The 21,045-nt window shown below is 47.4% G+C and overlaps 1 protein-coding gene across 2 annotated transcripts in view; it reads left to right on the plus strand.

The window, feature by feature from the left end:
- The window catches only part of PTPN11 (protein tyrosine phosphatase non-receptor type 11), an 80,842-nt gene that overhangs the window by 33,888 nt on the left and 25,909 nt on the right, over positions 1-21,045 (plus strand). For both annotated transcript variants that reach the window (XM_042911741.1, XM_042911742.1), the window contains exons 7-9: positions 15,646-15,742; positions 19,020-19,099; positions 19,223-19,381. In XM_042911741.1, coding sequence (XP_042767675.1) covers positions 15,646-15,742; positions 19,020-19,099; positions 19,223-19,381 — 336 coding nt within the window. The remainder of the gene's footprint in view (positions 1-15,645; positions 15,743-19,019; positions 19,100-19,222; positions 19,382-21,045) is intronic.

Consider the following 21,045-nt stretch of genomic DNA (forward strand, 5'->3'; position numbering starts at 1 on the left):
ACCAATTCACATTGTGATCGTGTTCTCTCTCCTCTCACCCAGTTGATTGAAAACTTCCTCAAAAACAAGGATCATGCCATACTTACTTTCATAGTTACCTCTAGCATGTGGCACAGCGCCTAGAACACAGTAGAAACTCCATAAATAATTGTTGAATGGGTATTTACATTTATCGAATGTTTATGTCACTTTATTATTACTATTCTGTTTATGGGAATGATGGACTATTACTTACTTCCTGTAGGACTTTTAGAATTAATAAGTGTGGAACAAATGAATGGCCGCATGAGGTGGCTACAGGTCAGATCAGCTTATTGAGATAGACTTTATTTCCATTTTACAGAGGAGGAGCCTGAGGCTTGGGGAGGTTAAGTAAACCATCCAGCACTGTACCACAAATACCGATTGCACCGCAACGCTGAGGTTGGGTGCAGAACAGTCACAGTCCCCGCTCCACATTGCTGAACAGGAACTTGAACTCAGCTTTATTTTTTCATACCAGGCATTGGACTTATTGCCCAGGACACTATGGCGAACAAGATGGACAGGGTTTCTGTCTTTAAGGAGCTTCTAGTTGAGGGGCACCTGGATGGCTCAGTCAGTTGAGCATCCAACTTTGGCTCAGGTCATGATCTCGTGGTTCGTGAGTTCGAGCCCCACCTTGGGCTGGCTGCTCTTGGCACAGAGCCTGCTTCAGATCCTCTGTCTCCCTCTCTCTGTGCCCCTCCCCCACTAGCGTTCTCTCCGAGATACATAAAAACGTTAAAAAAGAAAAAGGGAGCTTCTAGTTGAGAGAGGGAAGACAGTGATGAAGGGCATCACTGAGAAACTGATGATCAGCATAATGAGTCAGATTAAAAAACAGTGTTTTTTAATATTTGTTTATTTTTGAGAGAAAGAGAGCGAGCAGGAGAGGGGAAGAGAGAGAGGGAGACACAGAATTTGAAACAGGCTCCAGGCTCTGGGCTGTCAGCGTAGAGCCTGACGCTTGGCTTGTAATCATGAACTATGAGGTCGTGATCTGAGACAAAGTCAGACGCTTAACCGACTCAGCCGCCCAGATGCCCCCAGAATTTTTTTTTAATGTTCGTTATTTATTTTTGAGAGAGGGAGCACAAGTGTGGACGGGGCAGAGAGAGAGAGAGGGGGAGACAGAGAATCAGAACCAGGCTTCATGCTCCAAGCTATCGGCACAGAGCCTGACACGGGGCTTGAACTCACGAACTGTGAGATCGTAACTTGAGCTCAAGTCGGACACTTAACTGACTGAGCCACCCAGGTGCCCCAATCAGTCAGAATTTTTAAATCTCAAGCCCACTGCTTTCTTCCCTGTGTCCCACCAGCGGCGAAAATAAAGAGCAGCATTTCTGGTCGTTTAATTACATTCACTTGTTTTCATTCATTTCATGTAGTCTTTATAAAGCCTCATGAGATAGGCGGGATGAGTTCAGAAATTGGAATGGCAAACCTATTTTTCCAAAGTTTTTATTATGCAAAATTTCAGATCTATCCAAGAGCAGAGGGCAGAGTATAATCACAGCAATATGTCTGTCACCCAGCATTGACAGTTGTTGATATGTGGCCAGTCTTTTTTTTTTTTTTTAAAGTAGACTCCATGCCCGGTGTGGAGCCCAACAATGGGGCTTGAATTCACGACCCCGAGACCAAGACCTGAGCTGAGATCAGGAGTCAGACACTTAACCAACTGAGCTGCCCGGGTGCCCTGTGGCCAGTCTTTTTTTTAACTCCTCCCCACTGCCTCCCCCTGCCTTGGCTTATCTAGAAGCAAATCCCAGGTGTTTTTTCATCTGTAACTATTTCATTTCAAAAGATCGTAACTAGAGTACCATTCTCACACTTAAAATTATTAACAGTAATGCCTTAATATTGTGGATATCAGTCACTGCTCACGTTTTCCTGATCATCATGCGTGCACATGTGCACACACATGCAGTTTGTTTGAACTGAGAAGTGTTTTTTCCTACTTGATTAAGAAAAAATGTTGAGGGGCACTCGGCTGGCTCAGTCCGAAGAGCATGTGACGCTTCATCTCGGGGTTGTGAGTTCGAAACCCACATTGGGTGTAGAGATTACTTAAATAAATAAAACTTAAAAATATTTTTTTGAATGTACTATATAAAATAGATGTGTATAAAGAACCCCCGTGCATCATTATCAACGTTGCCAGTTATCCCTGATACCGTGTTATTTTATTTGTAAATACTTTGGTATCTATGGAATTTTTAAAAACTTATATTTTAGTTAATATACAGCGCAATATTGGTTTCAGCAGTAGAATTCAGTGATCCTTCACTTAAATACAACACACCCACTACTCATCACAAGTGCCCTCCTTGGTACCCATCACCCATCTAGCCCATCTCCTGCCCACCTCCTTCCATCAACCCTGTTTGTTCTCTATCGTTAAGTCTCTTGTGGTTTTTTTCCCTCTCCCCTCCCCCATACGTTCATCTGTTTTGTTTCCTAAATTCCGCATATGAGTGAAACCATATGATATCTATCTTTCTCTGACTGACTTATTTCACTTAGCATAATACACTCTAGTTCCATCCACGTTGTTGCAGATGGCAAGATTTCTTTCTTTTCGATGGCTGAGTAATATTCCAGTGTGTGTGTGTGTGTGTGTGTGTGTGTGTGTGTGTACACATATATCTACACACACACACACACACACCCCACATCTTCTTTATCCATTCATCAGTCGATGGACATTTGGGGCTGTCTCCATAGTTTAGCTATTGTTGATAATGCTGCTATAAACATTAGGGTGCATGTACCCCTTTGAATCTGTATTTTTGTGTCCTTTGGGTAAATACCTCATGGTGCAATTGCTGGATTGTAGAGTAGTTCTATGGAATTCTTTTTTTTTTTTTTTAAATCTTAGATCCTTTAAGAAGGGTTTAAGGTTTTGTTTCTTTTTTAATTTTTTAATTTGAAAGAGAATGAGCGCGTGTGCAAGCAGAGGAGGGAGCAGAGGGAGGGAGAGAGAGAGAGAGAGAGAGAGAGAATCTTAAGCAGGCTCTATGCTCAGCACCAAGTCCAGTGTGGGGCGCTAACCCACAAACCATGAGCTCATGACTTGAGCTGAAACCAAAAGTCGGACGCTTAACTGACTGAGCCACCAGGCACCCCGGGTAGTGAGCTGTTTTTTTAATCTATATCCTTGTTCATTTTACATTTTATTTATTTATTCATTCATTCATTCATTCAGAGAGCAAGCTGGGGAGAGGGGTAAAGGGGGAGAGAGAGAATCTCATGCAGGCTCCACACTCAGCGCAGAGCCCGACATGGGGCTCGTCTCGCGACCCTGGGATCATGACCTGAGCCAAAATCAAGAGTCAGACGTTCAACCGACTGAGCCACCCAGGCACCCCGTTACACATTCTCTTAAAATGGTAGAGGGGTGCCTGGGTGGCGCAGTCGGTTAAGCGTCCGACTTCAGCCAGGTCACGATCTCGCGGTCCGTGAGTTCGAGCCCCGCGTCAGGCTCTGGGCTGATGGCTCGAAGCCTGGAGCCTGTTTCCGATTCTGTGTCTCCCTCTCTCTCTGCCCCTCCCCCGTTCATGCTCTGTCTCTCTCTGTCCCAAAAATAAATAAAAAACGTTGAAAAAAAAATTTTTAAATGGTAGCGGAGGCGATCGTTCGTCCACACCACTTTTCCTTCACAGTGGCTATGAACTTTAAAAAAAGTGACAGCAGTGAGGTGGGTGTCTGTTGCCCGGTGGGTTCTTGAACACTAATGTCACTTAGGCAGTGCTTAGGGAAACAAAGTCAGACCTTCCTGGGAAGCTTGTGGCATCAGGGGTGTTGCTCATGATCCTGTCGGTGGGGTCAAGATGTGACCTTAGAATAGCTCCTAGCGTGACTTTCCTGGCCTTGGAAAAAGAAGGTTGCTTCTAAATGCTGACCTGATAGTTTCGCTGTGACATCTCAGATTCAGGTAATCTTTTATACATTATTAACAACAAAGCCAGTGAACCGGCTTTTGGGAAAAATGGAAAAAAAACAATATCATGTCTGTTCTCCATAGAGGTCAGGCTGATCGCATAAATTGTCATTCGCTAAATCAGAGCACAGGACTAACGTTTCATCTGATGACAGCTGAAACCAGACCTAAACAGCTGGTGACCTGCTTTCTGGGTCTCTTAGGTATCTGCTTCTCAAATCCAGTTAATTTTAAAAAACACCCTTTGTTGTTTTTTAAGTTCATTTATTTTGAGAGAGAGCATGAGCAGGGGAGAAGCAGAGAGAGGGAGCGAGAGAGTCCCAAGCAGGCTTCGAACTCTCAGCACAGAGCCCGACACAGGGCTTGATCTCACCACCCGTGAGATCATGACCTGCGCCGCAACCAAGAGTCAGATGTTTAACCAACTGAGCTACCCAGGGCCACCGCCCCCCCCCCCCCCCCCCCCCAAATTGCCCTTTAAGGTTGGGGCCTGGGGAACACAGCTCAGAACAGAACCAAACCATTATAGAAACCAACCAGATATGTGGAAGCAGAGACTCGTTACAATCTAAACCCTCTGAAACTGAAGTTGGATCCCGACAGCAAGGCATTATTCTCTTCGCACTTGTACTTCAGTTGTTTCCCGGGAGGTGATAATTTGGGATCAGTTCCTTCTTACCAAGGACTCTGATGGTCTCTACGGTGAACCAGAGCTCTGAATGACAGCTGTGTCTTGTTGTGGCCCGTAAAGTTCCGTGTGTCCTTTCGGGTACGTTCCCCCAGAAGACACTTACGAGTTACTTCTGCGTTTGACGCGTCTTAAATACAAAGTCTCTTGGGAAGCTGCTCGATTCTTCTCTCCTTGGCCTCTGAAATGAATTCGGGTTGTTGGTCTTCTTCTAGGATGTGTTGTAGGATGAAGACACTGTGACCCCCAAGTCTGACTTTTTCCTAGAGGCTTCCCATTCTTGATCTGTGTAAACATCTTACGTCTCTTGCGTGTCTCTGCTTTTGAATGTGAGGAGGAGGATGGTTCTAGCTTTGCTGGGATGAAGTAAGGTTCTGAAGTGAGACACTCGCTACGTAAATGAAAAGGCAGGTTATGGTCTTATGATTTTGTGCCTGCGCTGTGCGTTACCCGAAACCTGAGCTCAGCCCTGAACATCTCGGCGAGGTACGTATCGCACGGCCGCATTGATAGAGTATTTGCACGCTCTCTCAGCCTGTTCTTCTCTTTGGAGTCCTCTAGGCCCGGGCTGCCCAGGGGACACTGGGCTGCACCTCGACGCTGCATCTGACTGCGGGACCCAAGTGGTGGATGGCAATCTTGCTGTTGGCAGTCCTTTGGCCTCCGCTCTCTCCTTTCTCCCTCCTCCGTCTTGCTGCCGCTCTGTGTCCAGTCTGCCTGCTCTCCACACACCTGCTTCGTCCTTCTTTTCCTTAAGCAGATTCCTCTGCTTCCTGACTCACAAACCTTCCTTCTGGCCCCTTGCAGACACTGAAACCAGCAGCTTCGTACAAAGTCTAGGATTCTCATGGGCTCAGATGCCATCCATCTTGGTCTGAGGAGAGTACCAAGGACACGATCACTTGGAACAGCTGTGTCTGAAGGGGAAAGCAGTTGTTAGAGATGAGTGTTGTCGGGAGTCGGGCAGACGTCCTGAGAATATTTCCCCCAAACAGGAGACGCTGGTGGTGGCATGATGTATTCATTTTCTTCATTCGCCAAGTAGTTATTAAGCACAGACTCCAGGCCGGGTTCTGTTCTAGGGTCTGGGGATGCAGCAGGAAACACATAAAAGTCATTATCCTTATGGAGCTTTATGGCCAACGGGGAGACACAGTAAAACAAAGAAACGAGTGAATGTTTGTTGCGGGAGAGGGTGATACGTGCTATAGAGAAAATAAAGTAGGGCCAGAAAGGAAGGGCGTGCTGATGGGGTCGTTACCATTTTACTCAGGTCTCTCTGATGCAGCGGTACTCGAGCAGAGAGTTGAAGGACATAAGGGAGCGGGCCATACAGATAACCTCAGGAAGAGCATTCCAGGCAGAGAGGACAACGGCGCAGAGGCCCTGAAGCGGGAACGCGGAGTGTGCGTGCACGTTGCACCATCAGCAAACAGTACTGTCGGAGAGGAGCAGGCAGAAGGGGAATGTGGGTGGAGTGACACAGAGGAGCGAGATGACACGGGGTCCGTGGGCCCACGGGTCCGTGTAGCAGCATTGGCTTTTACTTGGTGACAGAGTCTGAGGAGGGTTCTGAGCACAGGAGGGATGTGATCTTGCCGGCTGCCGCATGGGAGGCTTTCTGCAAGGGGGACGTAGAGGCAGGGAGACCCGCAGAGAGGCACATCACAGGAGCCAGAGCAGGTAAATGGCAGTGGCTTGGTTCAGGGTAGCAGCCGTGGAGGTGGTTGGGTTCTCGAGATATTTTGAAAGTAGAGTCAACGCATCGTGTGGTTGAGGCAGAGCTGAGGCAAGGATGTGGTGAAGGTTTTTGGCTCGAGCAGTTGGCAGGATCGAGTCGTGGTTTACCTAGACGGGGAGGCTGGGAGGAATGGGTTTGAGGGCAGGTGATCAACTTTCATTGTGGACTTGTTAAAACTTGAACTGGTGGACGTCTGACGGCGGTGCGTTTATTCGTATGGTGTTATGGGTGGGATTGTACTAGAACGTTCCTTTTTCGTCTCACCTTACTAACACTCCTCAGTTCCCAGCCTCAGGATCATTTTCTCAGGGAAACCTTCCTGGATCCCCGTGCCCGTGCCTGGATGGGTTCTTGTTACAGGTGCACTAGCAGCAGCCCTTTCCTTCATACTACCTGCTCTCCTTGGAGTTCATGGGCCCTCCGTGTGGCCGTTGTTTTCACGTTTGTCTCTTGTTCCGTGAATTCGCAGAAGCAGATGGCGTTACTAGGTCTGTCAGAATAAAGAGAGGTTTTGCTCAGATGCAACTAAAGGTGATCAAATAAAGAGATACACTTTGATCCTGCTATTTGAGGTGTGCTGTGTGCATATTATCTAAGAGAAGAACCCAAAGCAGTCCGTGGGCCCCACAAAGACAGGTAGTCCTGCCTGGTTTCCTGTAGTCCTGGTAGAGACTCCAGGGGAGCCTGGCACACCATAGACAGAAAGGATGTATTTGGGCTGAGTGTTGAATACAAGTTGTTTTCAGGAGAGAGAGGGAGAGAGGGAGACAGAGAGAGGGAAGGGGGGAGGGAGCGAGGGAGAAAGGGAGAGAGATGAGGGCGGGAGGGGGAAGAGTGAGAAAGAGGGGGAGAAGGAGAGGGAGAGAAAGTGGTATTAGGTTTAGATGCTTTGCATATATTCAGTAGGGAATGGCTTTCTGATGCTTAAAAAGTATGGAGGAATGTTCCTGGCTTTGCTTGGAGATGTTCATCTCTTTACTACCCTGCAGTTTTCAGGTGGAGGCCCTGCTTGAGGGTTGTGAATGCACATTTCGGTCTTCGAGACCCATCTATACACACTTGCACAATAGGGTCTAATTCAGGGTGGCAGTGATGAATTCCAGAAAAATTTTAGCTTTGAATCTCCTGTTTCTGACTTACACACACACACCCCACAACACATACCCATACAAACCCCACGCAACATCATATTCACTGGGGTTATTTTTTCCCAGCACTTTAAAGCCTGTTTGCCTTAGCAATTTGATTTTTGTTTTTAAAGCCCATCCTCCTCCTATTACGCAAGCCTCTCTGTGTCGTGGTCTGAAGCTGTTTTCCATTCGCACGGGCAGCGCAGTCACTTCCTTGACAGCTACACAGATGTCCTGGACCCTCGGCCACTGTGCCATCTGACGTGTCTCCAGGAGGAGCTAATGCCTGCCTTCAAACCCACAGGCCGGTTCGATTTCTTTCAAGTGATTACATCCTGCTCAGGGGAGCTGTAAATTCTGCTTCGAGACGGTTAGGTTTTATGGAGACAAGACTTTAACTGCACCCCAAAGCTGTGTCTAGAATAAGAATTCTTGCTGGCGATCTCTAGCAGAACTCTTCCCCTTGGTGGCCAAGCCCCACCACGCTTCACCACAGCCCCCGAGTAGGGCTCCAGCCTTGGGCTGCAAGTGCTCCAGGCCGCAGGCCCGCGCCGCAGCCGGGATTTTCCACGTAGGTCCCAAAGCTCCCAGTTGCTTGAATAGAAGAGCTGCTGCCTTCCCGTGGGCAGAGCCTTGCAGCGGTTGGAGGTTTCATTCGGCAAGCGAAACGTTCCGTCCTGGAGAAGTTCCTTTGTTTCCTTTGGACTGCTTCTCTTCCAGCGTCTCTCTCTGTTCTGTTCTCTGCCCCTCCAGTGTCAGGTTTTCCTTTTGAGAGTCATTTCAGTTTGCCAGAGCCGCTTGACGTCTTTACAGAGAGTAAGAGCCGAAGGTGCTCTCGGGCACGTTCGCGTCTCTGTGTCACCTTTCCCTCTGGCCCTCAACCGCCCTTGCTTCTCCCTGCGTCTGCCGTCGTCTCCTGTCTTCTTCACCAGGTGGGCCTGTGCTGTGGCCATTTCTTCTGAGCTCCTGCCTGCTTTAACCTCCGACCGTGACTGCTTCCACCATCACTGAGCCAACAGGCGGAAGGCCCCAGTGGCTTTCTTACTGTGCCACGAGTAGTCTTTGCTCTAGCCTCTTTCTGCCGTGTGCTGCTTTTGAGACCACCGTCCAGCTCCTCATTCCCACAGTGTTCTTTCCTTGGTTTCTCTGACCTGCAGCAGCACACGCCTGGTTTATTCCTTCTTCCTCTTCCTGTGCCTCTTGCTGGCCGCTGCCTTTTCCTCTTCTGACTGGCTGACTCCGGTGGTTCCCCACAGCGTGGTCGGGGCCCTCCGCTCGTCTTGCTTGAGGTTCGCTCTTCGTTGGGGAGCACGTCCATTCTTATCTTATCCAGGTTCCCCCCTAAGTTTATCTTGCTTCTGAGCTCTGGTTTTGCCTTTTCAATGATGCCTTCCGTATTTCTTCACAGTTCTGTCTCTTCAAATTTGAGCATTCAAGACAGGAGCCTATTATTTTCCCCTTTAAACCAAATACCCCCTCCCGCCCCCTTTACTGCCCTGTGTCTGGCACTCATGCTCTTTATCCTTGGGCGCCGTGGGCTGGAATCCTCAGGGCCTCTCTCAATTCCTCTTTGTCCCGTTTCTGCCATACCCTGCCGTTCACCAAGTGCTGTTGTTTCTTCTTTCCTAATGTCTTTCTGCTTAGAGGGCGGAGGGAAACGTGTCTGTTGTCTACTTGGCGCCGCGTTTGGGGCTAGGGAAGTCATCTCATTGCATCCCCAGGCCTGTGGGGTAGGTGGAGCAGCCCGTGGGCATGCTGAGAAGTCGGGGCACCTGCTCGGGGCCGCCCAGGGAGGCATTCGTGGACACAGGAGTTTCGTCTGACAGCAGAGGTACAGGCTCTCGTCGCCCCAAGAGACACGAACTGTTCTTTTTCCCTCTGCCTCTCACCCTCCGTTTACCCTTCAGGTGAACCTGCACTCAGCATTTCTCCTGTCTCTCTTCTGCTCAGAAACCATCAGTGGCTCCCTGTTTCCTACGTGAGACACAGCATTTTCATTTTGACCAAGGAACTAAAGCCCAAAAAGAAGTGAGAAACTTGTCCCCAGGGGGCAGATGGTTGGCTGTGGTGTGAACTTCGTGTGTCAGAACCTTGTCACTCAGCTGTTGAAGATTCTTCTGCCTGGTCTTCAAGGCCCGGCGTCATTTTTCCGACTCTCCGCATCTAACCCCATTCGCCTCCACTTCTTGGCACACAGCTTCCAGACTCATCGACCAGTCTCCTTCCCCCTGAAGAACTCTCGCCTCTTAGCCACATTGCTTGCCTTCCCGAACTTGCTGGGATGGCTTCCTTTCCTCCTTGGACCTGTCTAAATCCTTCACCTGCTTCAGGCCTTGGCTCCTCCCAGAAACCTGCTTCGGTTAGTTTTCATGGATCTCACTCCCTAGACGGCACACCACATAATTAATTCCACACTTAATTATAGATTTGTCTTGTACTGCTGCTGCAGTTTCGTGTGTCAGAACCTGTTCTCCCCCGAGGCACCATGCCTTTTAATTCATTTTCCTCCTTACTCTCCACCTTCTGGGAGGACGGGGGCGTCTGGGCTTACATCAGGCACCGGGAGGGGAAGCAGGTCTTGGGTTGATTTTGTCCGTCACCTTCGTAAGTGCTTATCCATCAGTTGGGACCTTCTCTGGCGCCGAGAGTCTGCAGCTGCCCCTTCGTGCCTGGGTGGTGCTGAGGACTCGTTCAGGACAGGCTGCCCAAATCCCACAGCAGAGAAACGGCGACAGGCTGTGCGGCGTGGTATCAGGATGCGGGGGGCTTTCACCCGCCCGTGGCGCCTGGCGACCCTGCAGAGCTTGCAGCGGGGGGGACGGGATGAGAAATTGCAGCGTCCTCTGCACACAGGACGGATGCCAGAGGAACACAGAGGGTCATTCAGACCGGGTAGCGGGCCTGGTTTCGGATCCTGCCCAGGTGGTTACCGCTGTCCTAATAATCATTCACGGCGTCAGGGCCAGGAGCCCACCTGCCTGGCAGTCTTGCTCCGCTCCCTCTCTGTCCTTCGGGAGGCTGCAGCCAAGAGTGGGGTGGGGGCAGAGCCAGTAGGAGCTTCTACACTTCTAGCTTTTATTTTGTTCATGAGAAACCTTCTTCTGTTATCGAAGCTTTTGAATACCCCAGAGTAGAGAAGATGGAACGATGGACCTTCTCTTCCCCTACCTGCACCCTTGACACTTGCAAACGTTTTGGCAGTCTCGTTTCTCCAGCCCCACCCCTCCCTTACCCCACGCAGCATATACGCCCTTGTAGTTCTGTGTTTAAAGGCAAGGTAATTGTGGTTTGGTCTGGCCTTGATGGTTGCTGGTGTTACTTTTGTGATTTGTCCCCGTTGCCCGGAACAGTGCAGGCAGAATGGTCACTGGGCCCTTGTCATTGTCGTGGTACCTGGGGATGCGTGGTTCTGCCAGTGTGTTTCCTGCCTGTCTGTCTCTCCTTGAACCTGCTCCTCTGTTTGGATTCCTGACATTCTGGTCAAGAGCCAGGTCCAGTGGCTTTCAATCAGGGCTTTTGAAGCCTTGTGGGGGTCCCATTCGGTCATTATAGTGACTGGGGACGCTGCCCCTGGCATTTAGGCTGGGAGGGGCCCCGGGGGTGGGAAGCAGGAGTGTTCCCTGGTCATAAACGTCAGGGGATGGTTCTGCACATGAGCACTTGTCCCATCCACAGTTGGTCATGCTCCTGGGCACTTCTTCTTCGTTTTTGTTTTTTTTTTTTTTTTAAGATTTTATTTTTAAGTCCTCTCTACACTCCATGTGGAGCTCGAACTCACAACCCTGAGATCAAGAGTTGCATGTTCCACTGTCTGAGCCAGCCAGGTGCACCAGCCCTGGACACTTGTAAATATGTAGTGTGGATCAGAGAATTGGCTTCTCTTGATGCTTTTTAAGACTTAAAATCTGACACAATCCCTTTGGCTCTAGATCTGTTTTGACTCATGCAATCAGGCGATGGTAACTAACCTCTGGCACATTTTGAGGGTTCGGCATTTGATCCAAATTCTTTGTGGTGTTACTTGGGAAAACGGGATCTTGCAGCCTGCATCCCTGCTTTACATTGTCCCTTCTTCTGCCTGTCATTGTCATTAGCATCCCTGCCACTGCCCAGTGGAGAATGGGGCTGGAGACACTGTGACATTTAGCCTGACAGGTCGTTTGCAGCTTTTTTGGTGTGCCGCCGGGACTGCTGGGGAGGAGGTTGTGGAAGATAAACCATGGAAGGGTTGTGACGTGCAGGGGCCGGCTCGCTGGATAGTCTTCTGCTTCTTCCGGCCATCAGCCTGGCGCTGGGGAGGAAGCACCCCACAGCAGGTGGCAGCTGATTGTCTCGGGTGCAGTTGGGGAGCCTCTGCAGGCAGAGCAGGGAAAGTCGCCCTTCTTTTTATTTTCAGCCTCACTCTGGATGGAGGGCAGCCTTCCACTGTGGAAAACGAAATGTGTTCAGACAACTTGGGCCCCAGGCGCAGATGAGAATGGGCTAATGGGCACTAAGGAAGGAGCTGGGGGGAGAGACACACAGTTGGTCATTACTAATTTGTGACAACTGCCAGCCGCTGCCAGTTAGCACCGACTGTGCCTGGGACGCAGGCGCTCTGGGGCTTGTCCGTTCTGGAAGACCCTGGGGCCCAGAGACCTGTCTCAGCCCGCGTGCTGTTCAGACCCCAAATCCGCATGAAAGAGGCGATTGGTAACTTGATACAGGGTTGGGGGAGCCCCTGGCTGACCTGAATAGATGGTCCAACCAATGTGCTGTGTTTTTGCACCTTTTGTAGTAATCTCCCTTAACTCTTACACTGACCCTGTGGGGTAGGTAGTTAGGATTTTCCCCACCTTACACTCGAGGAAGCTGAGGCATAGACAGACTGGCTGAGGTTAGAGGCAGAGAAGAGGAGGAGCCTGAGTTCTGAAAAGCTGGAACTTAGTTGCAGGCCGGGGTAGACACTGGAGCCTGAGCAAGGGAGGGGCTGGGTGAAATTTGCCTTTTATAGAGACAGCTCAGGCCTGTGCCTCCGCCAGCAAAGCAGCATCACGCGAGGTATGTTTCGTAAGTGAGCACTTGAACACGTCACTGTCGGGTTTGTTTTGAATCAAGCAGCTTATTATTTCCTAGCCACCCCCACCTTGTAGCTTTTGTTGGTGTTGTTTCTCTCCACTTGTTTGGCTTTTAAGTGCTTGAGTCAGCTTGTAGAGTTTGGGCTTCTTTTTGAACCTCACCTTAATGTCTGAAAATCAAGATTGAACCTTCTTCTCCTAACACAGCAGTGTTGCTCAGTAAGACTGGCTCACAGTTCAGAGGAAATGCCGGCTCGCAGAAGGCAAATGGCCTTAATTACTTAATCCGAGCTCCTTTTAAGAATTGGAATGACTGTCTCATCGTCCGAGGTCTGTGTACATTGTAGTTTAGTCCTGCCTGGGTTTCAGCTGGGTACCGACTTTTGTTATGAGCTGTGTGTCAAGGCCAATTATTGCATTTTCAAACTGAGAGCCAAACAGCAATTTAAAATCTCGACTTTCATACCTGTCTGTGAAATTCAGATAAATGAAATGGAAATCTAGCGGGCCACTGCTATGCAATATTGACTGTTGCTCCTTATAGAAACCTTGATGGGCTAACCATTTTGGAATTTATATATACGTGTATAGCACACATGTATTTTCTTCTCTTTATTCAGTGTCCCTTCCACTTTCTTGATTTGCCATTTTTTTAAATGTTTATTTATTTTTGTGAGAGAGAGAGAGAGAGAGAGAGAGAGAGCACGAGGGGGAGAGGGGCAAAGAGACAGAGGGAGACACGGAATCCGAAGCAGGCTCCAGGCTCTGAGCTGTCAGCACAGAGCCCAACGTGGGGCTCGAACTCACGAACCGCGAGATCGTGACCTGAGCCGAAGTCAGATGCTCAGCCCACCAGGTGCCCCTTGATTTGCCCATTTGTGAATTCCGCTTACAAATTAGACTTTTTAGAAACTAATGGTCCTTCAAAGAGGTACTTTTTGTAATTTTGAAACTAAAACCTTAACCTCTTGAACATGCTTCTGCACCTTCATGTCTGTTTCTGCAGCTGGTCCTTCTCGCTTCCCCACGACCGCTCTTCTGCTGGGGCTAGCCCCTCTGTGGCTCTCTCAGATCGCATTCCCCACCTCCTTTCCCTGAAGGGGAGTCCCTCCTGACCACTTGCTCTAAGAGCCTGACATTCCCTTCCTTACTCCCTGGCTGGGGAAAACGTAGGGAGTGGGTGTTTGTGTAGACGCAAGCAGACTCACGCTGCCTGCCTAGGGCATAGGGTTTGTGGGATAGGAGGAGCAAAGCTTGCGTGCCCATGATCCAGTGGTACCCAGTACCGCTTCTACTGTATCCAAATTTGAGAGGTAGTATGTGGCTTGCTCTGAATTAAACGATGGTAAAAGTAGGCAGCAGATCATGAAGTCAAGAGCATGATCACAGCCATTATTTATATGCTCTACACCAATGCTCATTGGCTCTCAGTCTTTTTTGTTTAAGTTTATTTATGTTTTTTAGTAATCTCTACATCCAGTGTGAAGCTCGAACCCACAACCCAAGATCAAGAGTCACACGTTCTTGTGATTGAGCCAGCCAGGTGCCCCAACTTTCGTTCCTGATAATTGTTATTTTAAAAGGTTTCTTAGGGGTGGCCGGGTGACTCAGTCGGTTAAGTGTCTGACCTAGGCTTGGGTCATGATCTCACAGCTCATGAGTTCAAGCCCTGTGTCGGGCTCTGTACTGACAGCTCAGAGCCTGGAGCCTGCTTCACATTTTGTCTCCCCCTCTCTCTGCCTCTCCCCGACTCATGTCCTCTCTCTCTGTCTCTCAAAAATAAATAAACATTAAAAAAATAATGGGGCGCCTGGGTGGCTCAGTCGGTTAAGCGTCCGACTTCAGCTCAGGTCACGATCTCATGGTCCATGAGTTCGAGCCCCGCGTCGGGCTCTGGGCTGATGGCTCAGAGCCTGGAGCCTGCTTCCGATTCTGTGTCTCCCTCTCTCTCTGCCCCTCCCCCGTTCATGCTCTGTCTCTCTCTGTCTCAAAAATAAATAAAACGTTAAAAAAAAAAAATTAAAAAAAAAAATAATAAAAGGTTTCTTTCCTGGCATGCCTGAGTGGCTCAGTCGGTTGAGCATCTGACTTTGGCTTAAGTTATGATCTCACAGCTTGTGAGTTCGAACCCCGCATTGGGCTCTATGCTAACAGCTCAGAGCCTAGAGCTTGCTTTGGATTCTGTGTCTCCCTCTCACTCTGCTCCTCCACCACTCGTGCTCAGTCTCTCTCTCTCTCAAAAATAAATAAACATTTTTTAAAAAGTTAAAAATTTAAAAGGTTTCTGTCCTAATAAATATTTATCCACTAAAAACTTTAGGCAAAAAAAAAAAAAAGTTTAAAAAAATGAAGAAAAGGCTTCATAATTCTAGTACCCTGAAAAAAAAAACACTCCCATTACTTTTTTGGTATATATTCTTTTGCCATTTCTCATATACATAGGCTAATGCAGACATATGGCTTATGTAATACACTGTTTTGGAAGTTTGACCTTCTTTTCACTTAATGTTTACTCTGATCATCTTTTCAAGGCATTAAAAATTCTCCAAGAACATTTAAAAAAAAATATTTTTTAACATTTATTTATTTTTGAGAGACTGAAAGAGACCGAGCACGAGCAGGGGAGGGGCAGAGAGAGAGGGAGACACAGAATCTGAAGCAGGCTCCAGGCTCTGAGCTGTCAGCACAGAGGCCAACACGGGGCTCGAACCACAGAGGCCGACATGGGGCTCCAACCCATGAACCGTGAGATCATGACCTGAGCTGAAGTCGGACTCTTAACCGACTGAGCCACCCAGGCGCCCCAAGAACGTTTTTTTTTTTAATGGTCGCAGAACACCCGTTTGTGTGAATTAATGGTAGTGCTGTCCAGGCCGTCCTTTCTTCTTGGAAATTGTTCTTGACGTTGTTGACACGGCGTTAAGATGAGCATTTCTGTAGCCGTTGTATTCAACTCTGAACATTTCCAAGGATAACGTTCCTAAAGCAGAAATGCTGAGCCAGGATTTTTTTTTTTTTAAAGCTTTCGACACGCAATAATATTTACTTTTTTTCCTCTCCAGACACTACAGCAACAGGAGTGCAAACTTCTCTACAGCAGAAAAGAGGGTCAGAGACAAGAAAATAAGAACAAAAATAGATATAAAAACATCCTACCCTGTAAGTATTTAATATTCTGTCCAGTAATAGTCACTCTTGGAGAGTTTGATTCCTCGGCGTCCCTGTAACTTTTCCCAGGGGCTCCGTGTCTTCTTAGCAGAGCCGAGGCCTTAGGCTTTTTCGATTGTGAGCAGTTTCCAAAATCATCAAATGCGGTGGGAAAGGATGATGTCATCCACTGAGTTCCTGTGATGCTCGTGCTGGGTAAAATGGCCACCAGGCGGTCTTGAATGTGTCATTTCCTTTTGTTAATTAATTTTGTCTGCCTCAGAATGAGAATCTCAGGGGAGCCTGGGTGGCTCAGTCGGTTAAGTTGTCCGACTTCGGCTCAGGTCATGATCTCATGGATTGTGAGTTTAAGCCCCGCATTGGGCTCGGTGCTGACAATTCAGACCCCGGAGCCTGCTTGGGATTCTGTGTCTCCCTCTCTCTCTGCCCCTCTGCCGCTTGTGGTCTGTCTCTCTCTCAAAAATAAATAAACAGTAAAAAAAATTAAATTGGAGCGCTTGGGTGGCTCAGTTAGTTAAGCATCCGACTTCAGCTCAGGTCATGATCTCAGGGTTCATGGGTTCAAGCCCCACATCGGGCTCTGTGCTGACAGCTCAGAGCCTGGAGCCTGCTTCGGATCCTGTGTCTTCCTCTCTCTCTGCCCCTCCACCACTCACGGTCTGTCTCCATCTCTCAAAAATGAATAAACGTTAAAAAAATTTTTTTTTAAATTTTTAATTAAAAAAATAAAAGTGAGTATCTCAGGGCTTGCCATCTCCCAGGGGCAGGCCACACCATGACCCTCAGAGGTCCCAGACTTGTGTCCTTGCACTGCGCTGCTCGGCCCGTGCGTCTTGGGAAGACACGCCTCTGTCTGGGCCTCCGTTCCCTCTTCTGGGGAACAGGCAGCCTCCGCCCAAGGACCCGAACTGCTCTGCTCCCTGATCCTCTGAGCTCGAGTTACAGGAGATACAGGTACATTCTACTTTGCTCCGAAGAGGACCCTAAGGGATTCGTAAAGCACTTAATTACCCAGATACTGCCTGGTAGAGCCAAAGTTGAGCCACAGGGAACGAGAGGAAGGATGGAGGCCTGTGGCGAGGACCCTAGAGATGGCAGTAAACAGCTGTTGTAGCGCGCGTGTCCTGAGGGCTGTTCTGTACCGGACCCTGCACCTGTGTCACTTAATTACACCACATGTGCACAAAGCAGGTGTTCTTATTCTCCCGGTTTTCTCGACCATTTTAGCAAGATCCCAACGGGAGAACTGGCACAGGAGCCGTCACAGTCTCTGCTCTGGGCGCCACGCTCTTGGAGGGATCGCCAGAGCGGGCTGTGCAAGGCGGCCCGCTGGGGTGAAGGGAAGGAACATTTAGAACTTCTCTTGATTTATATCCTGTGTCTAAAAAAAGAAAGAAAGAAAAATTTAAATCTGACATACAGATTGATGGCAGTGCATGCATAATGTATTTACCAAACTTAAAAATAGGGCATGTTTGTATATCCATGTGTATATATTTCGGTGTTCAGAAACTGCACAAAGTTTATTGGGATGCATGAGCCAATTTGGTGAGCATTTTGCTCTCATGTCTCATTGGGTCCAAGCCATTATGTCAGGTATCGTAAATCTGTCGTGTGTGTGTGTGTGTGTGTGTGTGTGTGAGAGAGAGAGAGAGAGAGAGAGAGAGAGACAGGGAGAGACAGTCTTGTTCTCTCTGCGTACATATGGATACATACATGGTACATATGTCCATCACATCCAAACGGTTATTTGAAATGTGTGTAGATGAGAATGGGAGAAAATGCAGCCATTCATAATAGTGAGAAAAGGCAATAGGAATTTGCAGAGAATCAGTCTGAGCCACAGCATGGTCCTGATGACCTTGGGGCAGCCTCATCCTGTTTATGTCTAAGTTTTCCTTTCTGCTCAGGAGGCCTAATGGAACTCATTAGTGAGATGCAGGGATGTAGGAAAAGGCAACAGGAACAATCATCTGCAGTTATGTGAAGAGAGTGTCGTTGCCTTTTCCTCTTAAAAGTCCCAGTCAGATGCTTCCTCTTGATTAACGTCTTGTTTCTTTAGAGATGGGCAGTGCAAGACATATAACTATATCACTAATTCCCATTATAAGATAAGTTGCTTAGGTAGAGTGCTCAGATTTCTATACCACTAAGGTACTTTTTTATTTTTATTTTTTTTTAATTTTATTTTTTTTTTAATTTTTTTTAACGTTTATTTATTTTTGAGACAGAGAGAGACACAGCATGAACAGGGGAGGGGCAGAGAGAGAGGGAGACACAGAATCTGAAACGGGCTCCAGGCTCTAAGCCGTCAGCACAGAGCCTGACACGGGGCTCGAACTCACTGACCGTGAGATCATGACCTGAGCCGAAGTTGGATGCTTAACCGACCGAGCCACCCAGGCGCCCCTTTATTTTATTTTTGAGAGAGAGACAGAGTGCAAGCAGGGGAGGGGCAGAGAGAGAGGGAGACACAGAATCCGAAGCAGGCTCCGGGCTCTGAGCTGTCAGCACAGAGCCCGAAGCGGGGCTCGAACCCACGAACCGTGAGATCATGACCTGAGCCGAAGTCAGATGATTAACCGACCGAGCCCGCAGGTGCCCCGCAGTAATGTACTTTTGTACAGAATTTGGTCAGCTGACACTATCAAAATCTTATCTGCTAGATGTTGTAGTTCAATGTGCTTCATTAAAAAAAAAAAAGCCACCAATTTTATTATGGAAAGTTTCAAACATATTCAGAAGTAGACAGAACAGTATAAAGAACCACACATACCCGCTGCCCAGCTCCCAGCGTTGTCAACTCATGCCTAGTCCTGTTTTATTTATACTCTGCTCCGCTCCTCCTCTCCCCCCATATTATGTTAAGCAAATCTCAGACATCATGTCATTTATCTATACTTACTCTTCCTTTGGTTTTAAAAAAAACTTTTTGTTTTGAAATATTTTTAGACACAAGAAGTTATAAAAATATACGGAGGGCTCCCACGTACCCTTTAGCTTCTCCCAGTGGTAATATCCTGTATATCCACAGCACATAATCAAGACCGAGGAGTTGGCTGTTGCTACTTTGTTCTTCTTAAAGACCGCATTATGAGGCATCATGTGGTGTTTGGATCATTGTTGTGCTCATTTAGGATTTAATTTTTTTATGTGGTTTTATCACTAAGTGAATAAAACTTGGACGAGGTTGAGGATTAACTATTTTGAAATGACATGTCCTGAAGAGGAATGAGTACTTTTTGACTGTGGTCTCTTTTTCTTCCAGTCGATCATACCAGAGTTGTCCTCCATGATGGTGATCCCAATGAGCCTGTTTCAGATTACATCAATGCAAATATTATCATGGTAATCTTTGCTTCCTGCCATGTTTTCTGACCAGGCATTGCTAGCCATCTTTTGTGTTTTGTATTTCTTGTGACCTGAAAGCAACTTTCCAGTGATTAAAGGAATTTCTTCCTAAATTTCTAGCCCGAGTTTGAAACCAAATGCAACAATTCAAAGCCCAAAAAGAGTTACATTGCCACACAAGGCTGCCTGCAAAACACGGTGAATGACTTCTGGCGGATGGTGTTTCAAGAAAACTCGCGAGTGATTGTCATGACGACGAAAGAAGTGGAGAGAGGAAAGGTACACTCCACGCTCTTCTGATGAACTGTGAAGTATCAGACGTGTCAGGTTGACCATGTTAACAATTGAATAAACGAATTAGGCTTACTCTGACCCTCTGGAGGAAAGAGAGTAGAAGAAATGTGATTACAGCAGGCTTTGGTGTAGTTTTCTTGATGTTCCTTCTGCTTGGGGTTCATGGAGCTTCTTGGATCTATGGGCTTTATAGTTTTCTTCAAATTGGAAATGTTTATTATTTCTTCAAACATGGGACACCAGTTACACGTATATTATTAGGTTGCTTGACGTTATCCTGTGGCCCATGGAGACTTTGCTCATTTTGCGCGGCTGTCTACCCCCTGCAAAACACAGTGAATGACTTCTGGCAGATGGTGTTTCAAGAAACCTGTCCCCCCCCCCGCCCCCGCCGGTTTCATTTTGGACGGTTTGTTTTGCTGTATGTCCTCAGGTTGATTTTTTTCCTTCTGTGGTGTATCATCTGCTGTTAGGACTATTCGCTGTGTTCTCTACAGCAGGTATTATCTTTTTCATCTCTGTAAGTTTTATCGTTTTGGGTTTTTTTATATGTAAAAAATCTCTTATTATCATTATTACTTTAATTTTTAAATTTCATTTGAATCCAAGTTAGTTAACATATAGTTTAATAATGATTTCAGGAGTAGGATTTAGTGATTCATCACTTACGTATAACACCCAGTGCTCTCGTCCTAACAAGTACTCTCCTTAGTGCCCACCACCCATTTGTTTTTGTTTTCGTTTAAAGATTGTTTTTGATTTAATGTTTATTTATTTTGAGAAAGAGAGAGAGACAGTGCGAGCAAGGAAGGGGCAGAGAGAGAGAGGGAGACACAGGATCTGAAGCAGGTTCAGGCTCTGAGTTGTCAGCACGGAGCCCGACGTGGGGCTTGAACTGATGAGCTGTGAGATCATGACCTAAGCCAAAGTCGGACGCTTAACTGACTGAGCCACCTAGGTGCCCCTGTTTTCGTTTTTAATGCCGTCTCTGTCTCTCTTTTTAACTTACACCTTTTGGACATATGGAGTATATTTGTAATAACTGTTTTAATGTCCTTGTTACTAATTCTATTATATATGTCTTTTCATTTTTCCTGTTTTTTAGTTGTCTGAGGTGGAAGGGTAAATCCAATCCCTGTTACTTTATTGTATCCAGGAGCAGAAGTCCAGAAGGGAATGTGAAAAGCCCCATCTAGTACCTTCAAAGGATTGGAGTACTAACAAGTAGTGATTTCACTGGTCATGTAAATCATACTTATCATGACTTGTAGACATCTAAAAATTATTTGAAGGGGTGCCTGGGTGACTCATTTGGTTAAGTGTCCAACTTTGTAGCTCAGGTCATGGTCTCATGGTTTGTGAGTTCGAGCCCGGCGTTGGTCTCTGTGCTGACAGCTCAGAGCCTAGAGCCTGCTTCGGATTCTGTGTCTTCCTCTCTCTGTCCCTCCTCCACTCGCACTCTGTCTGTCTGTCTGTCTCTCTCTCTCTCAAACTAAATAAACGTTAAAAAATTTTGTAAATTATTTTGAATTATTCAAGCATATATTTATATAAATATCCAAACACATTATCGTTATGGTTAAAGTTGTCTTTGTCACCATCCCTTGGCCGCCCATTTGAAATCCCTGTGACCAGTGCAATGTGTATTC

The sequence above is a fragment of the Panthera leo genome, chromosome D3 (assembly GCF_018350215.1).
Source record: "Panthera leo isolate Ple1 chromosome D3, P.leo_Ple1_pat1.1, whole genome shotgun sequence".
NCBI classification, from domain to species: Eukaryota; Metazoa; Chordata; class Mammalia; order Carnivora; family Felidae; genus Panthera; species Panthera leo.